At 37.7% G+C, this 10,272-nt stretch overlaps 2 protein-coding genes across 3 annotated transcripts in view; both read right to left on the minus strand.

Moving 5' to 3' along the window:
- LOC104756932 (serine/threonine-protein phosphatase 2A 65 kDa regulatory subunit A alpha isoform) overlaps positions 1–3,084 on the minus strand; it is a 4,297-nt gene extending 1,213 nt beyond the window's left edge. The window contains exons 1-10 of the mRNA XM_010479595.2: positions 2,974–3,084; positions 2,201–2,620; positions 1,853–2,099; positions 1,527–1,639; positions 1,308–1,387; positions 988–1,129; positions 819–899; positions 549–653; positions 278–460; positions 99–191 (exon numbers count right to left, since the gene is read on the minus strand). Of these exons, the coding sequence (XP_010477897.1) occupies positions 99–191; positions 278–460; positions 549–653; positions 819–899; positions 988–1,129; positions 1,308–1,387; positions 1,527–1,639; positions 1,853–2,099; positions 2,201–2,593 (1,437 nt within the window). The 5' untranslated portion in view covers positions 2,594–2,620; positions 2,974–3,084. The remainder of the gene's footprint in view (positions 1–98; positions 192–277; positions 461–548; positions 654–818; positions 900–987; positions 1,130–1,307; positions 1,388–1,526; positions 1,640–1,852; positions 2,100–2,200; positions 2,621–2,973) is intronic.
- LOC104756950 (aluminum-activated malate transporter 4) lies at positions 3,308–8,719 on the minus strand. Of its 2 annotated transcripts, XM_019239681.1 has the most exons (7): positions 8,220–8,719; positions 7,857–7,994; positions 7,510–7,779; positions 7,280–7,416; positions 7,037–7,183; positions 6,387–6,665; positions 3,308–3,832 (listed from the first exon to the last, which is right to left on the minus strand). In XM_019239681.1, exons 1-7 carry the CDS (start codon positions 8,557–8,559, stop codon positions 3,443–3,445), a joined length of 1,701 nt encoding a protein of 566 aa, XP_019095226.1. In that variant the 5' UTR covers positions 8,560–8,719; the 3' UTR covers positions 3,308–3,442. The 2 variants fall into 2 exon arrangements, with proteins under 2 accessions (XP_019095226.1, XP_010477920.1); XM_010479618.2 differs by lacking the exons at positions 6,387–6,665; positions 7,037–7,183; positions 7,280–7,416; ... (1 more) ...; positions 7,857–7,994; positions 8,220–8,719 and adding exons at positions 4,471–4,617; positions 4,718–4,854; positions 4,955–5,224; positions 5,312–5,449; positions 5,673–6,146 and having other exon boundaries at positions 3,308–4,111.

Consider the following 10,272-nt stretch of genomic DNA (forward strand, 5'->3'; position numbering starts at 1 on the left):
TAGGCGAGCTACTGTGGAGTTAGATCAACACTAAGATAAACAGACAGAAGCTTTTAGTATGAAATGCTCAAAGAATACCGATGTTAATTAATACAGACCTGGGGAACTAAATGTTGCATTGCCCATTCAGGACCAAACTCCTCTGCGAGACGCTTTAGGTTGTTTGCTGCAGCTTCACGGATGGAGTAAACCTGAAGAAGGCGAACAGTGTCAAATATCCCGAATCGAAAATTATGCAACAGTGAATATGCAAAATATAAGGATTCAAGAGGGAAACCTTGTCTTGCAGCCATTGCATGCAAAGGGCTCCAAGCTTGTCATCAAAAAACCCTATACCTAACTGGCTGGCCAACAGAGGAACATACTCTATTATCGCAAGCCGGACTCTCCAGTGTCGATCCTCAGCAAGCTCTACAATCGCCGGCAACAATGATTGTGATAGTAAATCAATTCCAATAACCTGCCGTAAAAAGATAATTTGTCAACAATTAAATAAGCAAGTCATAAAAGTAGCGAAATCTAAAGAACACGAGAGAGATGTAACAAACCTGGTTGACTTGATCAAGCTTGCTTATGATGTTGAGGCGAACATCAGGAAATTCATCTTTCAATAGAGAAAGAAAAATTGGTAACAGATGCTCAATGGTTGAATCCTGCATTGATGATTTCGTATGTTAATAATTGATAAGGTCTGTAACACTAGTTGGCGCCTGCTATAGCCGAGCCATAACAGATTATGTAGCTTATTTCGATGATGAAAACCAAAACAGCAAATTAAACATCAGATGCGAAAAATGTTGGCTATATCCAGTTCATACCTTCCCAAGGATAGGAGCCATCCCCATTATTACTGAAGCTAAAGCAGATCGAACATGTTGAGAAGAGTCCGATGATAATTCCTGCCAGACATGAGTTGGAATCAGAATATTACATGTCAGGGGACATTTAACTGAAATTTGAGAAATTCTAATTAGCAGAAAGATGTACCTTCACACAAGGAAGGATGTGTTGAATAGCAAGCTCGGGATTCAAAAGACGACAGAACTTGGTCACTTTTCCTGCTGCTGCTATTCGCACTTCTGCCTCATTGTCCCGTAACAATCTCACGTATGCTGGAACCAAATCCGTCCTAGAGAAAGAACGACATATGGTGTCAAAATTATAAGATATGTGCACCAACATAAATCTAAAATCCAAGGCTCTTAGATGTATATGTGCTTGATGGTCACAAAGTATTTTTACGAGTAAGAAAGCCTAGATCTAACAAGGATGATAAAAACATAAAACAAAATCCACATGACACATACTTGGTGCAATCAGGACCCACTGCCTCGCAAAGTTCATATAGCTGATTAGCAACCATGTAACGCACCCTCCAAGATTTATCCTGCGCTCAAAACAACCCATATAGCATCGAAAAATATCAGAACTGCAAACTTTTACCGACGAAAAACTACGCATACAATATATTTGTGTGTGTGTGTGTATGTGATCTAGAGGCGACAATTAACCAAAGCTCACTTCACCTGAGAGAAATTGACAATAACAGGTAAAATGCGTGCAACACAATCCTGCGGTTCGAGCAACTTTCCCAGAGCTGCACAGCCTTCGACAGCCAACAGTCTAACAGAATCTTGATCTGAAATGAAGGTTATAATTTAAACAATATTAGCACAGATAAGAAACAAACATTTCTAAAAAGGTACTATGCACTATAAAAGGTATCTTCACCAAACCTCGCTTCTTAATTTCAAATATGATCTATTTACCATGCTCTCGCGGTCCATGCAAACTATTTCTAAGTGATGAGAACATATAGTAGTAAGACATAACAATTTAAAGCATTAAGTACCATCTTTAGTGAGATCATCGAACATAGTCATGATCTCAGCAATCAAATAGGTTGACTCCACAGTAGTGGCAAATTTCCCCAGGTTAGATGCAGCAGCTCTTCGCACCATTGGCATATCATCTTGGCACAACAGGCTATAAGTAGACCGTAACTCTGTCTTCAGAACATCAGTGCAACCTTGGTATGCAACATGGAATATACCACATGCGGAAACTCTTGCTGCAAACCATTCACCAGCTGCCAGTCTCTACAGGATTAAAGAAACAAAATTAAGCCTTGATTGAACGAACTAATACAAGGGTGTAATCTTAAAGCTAAAAATAAATACATCATCTCTCATAATCTAACCTTCACAAGAGGAACAAAGGAATCAACAAGGTCACTTTCCCTCATTTGAGATCCAATCTTACAAAGCGAATCCACAGCTTTTTCTCTCACACAGGTCTCTTCAACAGTACAGAGAGATTCCAAAGGAGGGAGAAGAACATGAGCATACTCAATTCCTCCAACGAACGGAATAAAAACTCCCAATTCCTCAGCCATAGCAAGGAGCACCTCGTCGTCATCGTCACTGTTCTCACTCAGAAAAGGGATTAATTCCTTCCTTGTACGCTCCTCTCCAAGAGCACGAGCTATCGTAGACAAACGACGGATGGAGTTCAAACGAAGCTGAATATCATCATTCTTAAGCTCATCTATGAGCACAGCAATGGGATACAACGGTTCATCTACCATAGCCATCTCTAAATTATGTATCGAATCAAGTCACTGCAGTGCAAAAAAAATTAACAAGCTAATTAATACACATAAGCTAATGAATCAGAGCTAATTGCTACAATAGATTTCGGATCTCGATTAAAAATATTTAAAAATAAATCATTTCACAGATCCTGGAGAAAACAACTATGGCTACTCTAGTGTTAGCTTCGGTTCCATTAATTTCTCATCTAAGGATAAGAAAATACAGCAGATTCCGAAACGAATCGGGTGTGAAGAATCACCAAACGGAAGAAGCGAGGGACGTCCCCCAGATTCACCGGTTCGAAGTTAGAATAGAGAGAATGTGAATCGGAAATGAAGATGTACGAGATGCGTGAAGAAGAAAGTGGAAATCATCTTACCGATTCAGGCGTCGGAGAAGGACTGATTCAGATTCCGAGGAGCTAGAGAGAAGGAGAGAATGAGGAATTTGCGATTTGCGAGCGAGTAAAAAGAAAAATAATATTCTGCTTTTGATTTTTACGACCAAGGAAGATTATTTTAGAAGAAGAAAAGTTAATAAGGTCTTATTGGGCCTTAAGGAGCTTATTGGGCTTTCTTATGCGAATGATAAGATTTATTAATCCGGAAGCCTTCTTTTCCGGTTTAGTTTGACTTTCAAAATTGATTGATTTGGTTTGGTCTCGGTTCAAACAAATCAAATCTGAAATCTGTATTTCAACAAAACAAACAAAATCTGAGAACAAAACTTTCAGTTGAGTTTATGTGTGACAGTGTGAGTATAGGACCTTATTTCACGACAAACAAAGCGAAATATTATATTTCATTGTCTATACAAATTAAACTATTCACCACACACCAATGCTTCTGCTAATCCTTGGAGCTGAAGCAGTTGCTGAGTCTGGTCCACAGGCCAGCTTTATCTTTCTTGTTCTGTGTCTCGCTTACTTGTTCTTTGAAATCTGCTTTAGTGCTTAGCTCCTCAAACGCGTTAACAACATTCTGGAGCCTTGCAACAAACTCGATCAGAAGAGAGGCGAATGTGGCTAGTGACAAAGAACTTGCGCTTTCGTATACTTTAGATTCTATCTCGTTGATCATAGAACCGCCTATGAATGAGACGCTTGGCCAGTTTTCTCGGTTCCTAAGCATCATACTCTCTGTTGAAACCCATAGCTGAGAATCATTACCGGCCTGTGGATTCTGATAGTGATGGTTGTTGTTGTCCCAAATCTGGCTGAGGGATTGGATCACTTTGCTCTCGTCGTCTTTGGCTTCATGGTAGTTTTGTTGCGCTTGCTCAGCTTCGGCTTTCTCTTTGATAGCAGCCCAGCTTTCTGAGTTGACAAGTAGGAAGGAGTTGCTGTCTATTTTCATCTGTAGCTCCTCTGCTGCTCGTTGCACTTCTTTCAGAACGTTTCCTGGGCTTAGCTTCTCCATTTTCTCCACTTTTTCACCAAACAACCTTAAGACTTTGGCCCCTTCGTTTCCAACTCTCTGAAGTTCGTGTCGGAAAGCTTGTCTTTTCTCTGGAGCTGCCTGCAAATCACACACCAATTGATCTCATAAGCACTGAACGAACATAAAGCCTATTGACATGACATCGGTTAACTAGTAACAACAGATTCTAAAATAGGAGATCACACTCTACAGCAATATGGCTCTTTCAGATACTTTCTTGGTTTCAAGCACTTTCTCAACAACTGAATGACAAATAAAAGACTTCTTTCTCAGAGTAACAGTCTAGTTTTAACCAAGAAGAGTAGCATCTGATGTAGTTGGGTATAGTCTCTAATAATCATTATAGTACCTCATTTGAGAAAGGTAGAACCAGAAACATCAAGAACTCAGCATCACACCATAGATAAGAGTTGAATGACACGAATATGGTAAGTTACCTGAATTTCCGAAAGGATGCAGCCATGCATTGCCATAACCATGAAAGCACAGTGCCTTACCGCACCACTAAGTTTGACATAGTTTGCCCACGGATGGTGGAAAGTCTTGTAAGGTCCATGTGGAGGCTCCCATACTGCAAAATCAAGCTGCGAAACAAAAGAGGAGGTACTTGTTTCTTATCATCCAAATTCTTTTTTAAAGTTATACTAATGCTGCTAAACAAAAAATGCCTTACAGAAAACACACCAGAGAATCTTCTTGGCTTGTAGATTGGACTACAGACCTGTATCCACTGTATAATGGATCATCAGAAGCTTGGTATGTGAGAATCTTTGAAGGCACCCTCTCGTATTCAACACATTGCAAGTACCCATTAACACATCCTGAAATTTTATTAAAAAGTACAAAACAAAATCAGGCTAATCCCAAAAAAAAAAAAAAAAAACAAGAGAAACAGCCCAAATCTTATGTATCAATCTTTACCTTCGAGGGAATTGGCTACACTTTTGAAATTCTTAACCACTAGTTTATGGAGGTCTTCACCAGCCCAAATCGGAAGTATAAATATGTTGACACCCAAACAGATACCAGCACCAAGCAGGATCAGCAAAAACCTGTAATAAGCAGTGCTGAAAAAGTCTCTGCTGTTGTTCCCAGACACAAGAACGATGCAGTATGTCAACAAAAACACCCTGAATGAGTATTCGTACGACTTCATCGCCGGATAGAGTTTCAAAAAACTTGCAGAAAAACCTAATAAACCAGATTCACAAGGAGTCATAAATAAAAAGGAAGCTTCCTTCATAATATAATATGGGACTGAGAGAACACTGGTGCAACCTGCAAGGAAGATACTGATAATGATGATGAGTTCTTCGAATTCTCCAGCTGCGACAGAGAGTCTAGCTATGCCAAGAGCAAGTCCTCCAGCAGAGAGTGTTCCTACAGCTCTATTGAACCCTTTCACCAATGTTGCTCCTGATGACAGAATTGGAGCCAAATCAGATCAGAGATATCTGATCACAAGTGGAGTTAGATCGAACAAAGGAACAGAGTTTGATGTGAATGGAACAGTAATCATAAGACAAGATCAGATAAGATTTTGAATAAAGTTTTGATTTTTAACTAATAAAATCCGGAAGATTTTTGATTCAATCGAATCCGAATCTATAAAGAATTCAGGAGCCACAGAGGTACGTACCTATGCTGTACTCGAAGACGACGACAACAGTAAGGATGGCCCAAACAGCGTATTTGCTAGCGTCACGGAGTGGCTCTTTGAGGTAGATGACGAAAGAGCAGAGTGCGAGAGCCATACCCATCTTAACAGCGAAGTAAACTTTCCGACGGTCGGAACGACCCATCTCGTACAATTTAGCGGCGATGTCGTATAAAGCCATCCAGGAAGCGACGATCCCGTCGGAGCAAAATCGGAAACAACGGAACTTGGAACGACGGTCATCGATGATGCTGGAGTCATTGAATCCGAAATCTGAGCAACCTTTTCGAGAGAGAAGAGCTTCTCTGGTCTGGTCAGCCATTATCTTCTCTCAGATCACAGACACACACACGCAACACAACACAATTCAGACAAGAAACAAGATTCATAAACTGTGAAGGAGATGGCTCGTAAATCACATGGATCCCACTTGAAGAAAAAATTATCGGTTTTTTAAGTTTGAAGAATAAATAAATGGGTCCTTTGATAAGTAAGTTGGAAACAAGTGATGTATCATGCATGTTACAAAAAAGATTCCTAAGCTATAAGACAACATATGTAATAATTAGATAAAATAATTCATTAGATTTTGGTTTTGTTTATTATGATTATAGACAAAACCAAAAACAAACATGGTTTAGATTATAAAAAGATGTTTCTTGTTCTATATGTATATTGTAATGGAGCCAAGTTATNTTCGTCGTCTTTGGATTCATGGTAGTTTTGTTGAGCTTGTTCAGCTTCGGCTTTCTCTTTGATAGCAGCCCAGCTTTCTGAGTTGACAAGTAGGAAGGAGTTACTGTCTATTTTCATCTGTAGTTCCTCTGCTGCTCGTTGAACTTCCTTGAGAACGTTTCCTGGGCTTAGCTTCTCCATTTTCTCCACTTTTTCACCAAACAACCTTAACACTTTGGCCCCTTCGTTCCCAACTCTCTGAAGTTCGTGTCGGAAAGCCTGTCTTTTCTCTGGAGCTGCCTGCAAATCACACACCAATTGATCATAAGCACTGAACACAAAGCCTACTGACTGACATGACATCAGTTAACTAGTAACAACAGATTCTAAAATAGGAGATCACACTCTACAGCAATATGGCTCCTTCAGATATTTTCTTGGTTTCAAGCATTTTCTCAACAACTGAATGACAACAAATAACAGACTTCTTTCTCAGAGTAACACAGTCAAATTAACCAAGAAGAGTAACCTAGTAGCATCTGAAGCAGTTGGGTATAGTGGTCAATAACAATCATTATAGTACCTCATTTGTGAAAGGTACAACAAGAAAAATCAAGAAACTCAGTGTCACACCATAGATAGAGTTGGATAACACGAATATGGTAAGTTACCTGAATTTCCGAAAGGATGCAGCCATGCATTGCCATGACCATGAAAGCGCAGTGCCTTACCGCACCACTAAGTTTGACATAGTTTGCCCACGGATGGTGGAAAGTCTTGTAAGGTCCATGTGGAGGCTCCCATACAGCAAAATCAAGCTGTGAAACAAAGAGGTATACTTGTTTCTTATCATCCAATTTTTTGAAAAAATTATACTAGTGCTGCTAAACAAAAATGCCTTACAGAAAACACACCAGAGAATCTTCTTGGCTTGTAGATTGGACTACAGACCTGTATCCACTGTATAATGGATCATCAGAAGCTTGGTATGTGAGAATCTTTGAAGGCACCCTCTCGTATTCAACACATTGCAAGTACCCATTAACACATCCTGAAATTTTATTAAAAAGTACAAAACAAAATCAGCCTAATCCCAAAAAAAAATACAAGAGTAACAGCCCAAATCTTATGTATCTCTCTCTACCTTCGAGGGAATTGGCTACACTCTTGAAATTCTTAACCACTAGTTTATGGAGGTCTTCACCAGCCCAAATCGGAAGTATAAATATGTTGACACCCAAACAGATACCAGCACCAAGCAGGATCAGCAAAAACCTGTAATAAGCAGTGCTGAAAAAGTCTCTGCTGTTGTTCCCAGACACAAGAACGATGCAGTATGTCAACAAAAACACCCTGAATGAGTATTCGTACGACTTCATCGCCGGATAGAGTTTCAAAAAACTTGCAGAAAAACCTAATAAACCAGATTCACAAGGATTAATAAAAAAGCTTCCTTTAAAACATAATATGGATTAAGAGACTTGGTGCAACCTGCAAGGAAGATACTGATAATGATAATGAGTTCTTCGAATTCTCCAGCTGCGACAGAGAGTCTAGCTATGCCAAGAGCCAGTCCTCCAGCAGAGAGTGTTCCTACAGCTCTATTGAACCCTTTGACCAATGTTGCTCCTGATGACAGAATTGGAGCCAAATCAGATCAGAGATCTCTGATTACAAGTGGAGTTAAACCGAACAAAGGAACATAGTTTGATGTGAATGGAACAGTAATCATAAGACAAGATCAGATGAGATTTTGAATAATATTTTGATTTTTAACTAATAAAATCCGGAAGATTTTGATTCAATCGAATCCGAATCTATAAACAATTCAGGAGGAGCCACAGAGGTACGTACCTATGCTGTACTCGAAGACGACGACAACAGTAAGGATGGCCCAAACAGCGTATTTGCTAGCGTCACGGAGTGGCTCTTTGAGGTAGATGACGAAAGAGCAGAGTGCGAGAGCCATACCCATCTTAACAGCGAAGTAAACTTTCCGACGGTCGGAACGACCCATCTCGTACAATTTAGCGGCGATGTCGTATAAAGCCATCCAGGAAGCGACGATCCCGTCGGAGCAAAATCGGAAACAACGGAACTTGGAACGACGGTCATCGATGATGCTGGAGTCATTGAATCCGAAATCTGAGCAACCTTTTCGAGAGAGAAGACCTTCTCTGTTCTGTTCAGCCATTATCTTCTCTCAGATCACAGACAACACAACATAACACAACACAATTCAGACAAGAAACAAGATTCATAAAAAAGTGAAGGAGATGGCTCGTAAATCACATGGATCCCACTTGAAGAAAATTTTATCGGTTTTTTTTTCTTAAGTTTGAAGAATAAATAAATGGGTCCTTTGATAAGTAAGTAAGTTGGAAAAAAGTGATGTATCATGCATGTTAAAAAAAAAAAGATTCCTAAGCTATAAGACAACATATGTAATAAGATTAAAATATATAATTCGGTAGATTTTGGTTTTGTTTATTATGATTATAGACGAAACCGAAAACAAACATGGGTTAGCTTATAAAAAAGATGTTTCTTGTTCTATATGTATATTGTAATGGAGCCAAGTTATAAAAGATTCGGAGGCGTTTTGGTAAGGATGCCTCTTTTTCCCATTAGAAAAAATCTATAAATAATTCCACAAATGAGAATCTTATTCATATTTTTTTGTTTCAATCCCATGATTCCATGAATGATCCAGTCCTATGAAAGCAATTAGCCGATAGTATTTGATCTTCCTCTAGGAGAAGAGTTAATCTCACAAGCTCGAAATGGGGATAATACACACANTATGAGAATCTTATTCATATTTTTTTTGTTTCAATCCTATGAATCTATGAATGATCCAGTCCTACGAAGACAATTTAGCCGATAGTATTTGATCTTCATCTAAGGAAAACAAAAAAACTAAAATGATAAACTTAAAAAGTAATAAATCGTATATTTTGTGTACGTTCTACCACATATTTTTTTCAAAAAAAAATCAAATTTAAGATTCAGAAGGCAAAAACAACTGTGGAAGGAAAAATCAATATCCAAAATTTATTTTAAAGATTAATAGTTTCTTCCGGATATATGTTAAGACTCTTTCAACTAGGCTTTGCATTTTGCTTTTGCTTTTAAAAATAAAAAATCTCAGTTAATCCGAAAATCGAAATATATCAAACCTTAAAAAAGACCAACTAAAAGGTGAATACTCTACATGATAAATTACTAGATGGACTTTTTGACAGAGTTATATTATATATCCATATTTCAAACAAGAAAACTAATTTACGTCTTGCATATTTTTTTTCAATTAGTTTAATGGTTCATTTAGCTCATTAGGAAAATAGATAATATAAGTATATTACCAAAAATGCATTTTATACACATGAAAAATGGGAAAATTCCCAAAAAAAGTCAACTAAATACATGAACTATTATTTTTTTCTAATTTCTCCTTGTCTCCGTTACGATAGTTAAACGACATTATGACGGCGTTACTATTTTTGAAAAAAATTCCAGTAAAAAACACAAACTATTTATTATTGCCAGAAAAATACATAATTTTTGCCAGAAAAATACATAATTTTTACCTGAAAAATACATAATTTTTGCCTGAAAAATACATAATTTTCTATTTCTTATTTTTCTATTAAAAATGTTAGAGATCATAACTCATAATTTTCTCTGCTCTATTGAACTTCATACAAGTTTACTTCAAATTTTAATTTTCCTAATTTTCAAAGATTCATGAATGGGTATTTTTTTTGGTTTTTTATAATCAAAAACCAAAAACAGATTTTAGAATTTGAGTTTTTGGATTTTGAATTTTGAAAAAATATTAACAATAACTGGAATTTAAAAAGAGATTTTCAGTTTTTAGATTATGGCCACTTAATGGTTTTCACGT

The sequence above is a fragment of the Camelina sativa genome, chromosome 17 (assembly GCF_000633955.1).
Source record: "Camelina sativa cultivar DH55 chromosome 17, Cs, whole genome shotgun sequence".
Taxonomy (NCBI): domain Eukaryota; kingdom Viridiplantae; phylum Streptophyta; class Magnoliopsida; order Brassicales; family Brassicaceae; genus Camelina; species Camelina sativa.

Bases quoted from the DNA above. Each gene is read 5' to 3' on its own strand.
- LOC104756950 (XM_019239681.1), bottom strand. From the start codon at position 8,559: ATGGCTGAACAGAACAGAGAAGGTCTTCTCTCTCGAAAAGGTTGCTCA. The intron at 7,995-8,219 runs GTACGTACCTCT...TTCTGTCATCAG, and splicing joins CGTCTTCGAGTACAGCATAG to GAGCAACATTGGTCAAAGGG. The intron at 6,666-7,036 runs GTAACTTACCAT...TGTGATTTGCAG, and splicing joins GCATCCTTTCGGAAATTCAG to GCAGCTCCAGAGAAAAGACA.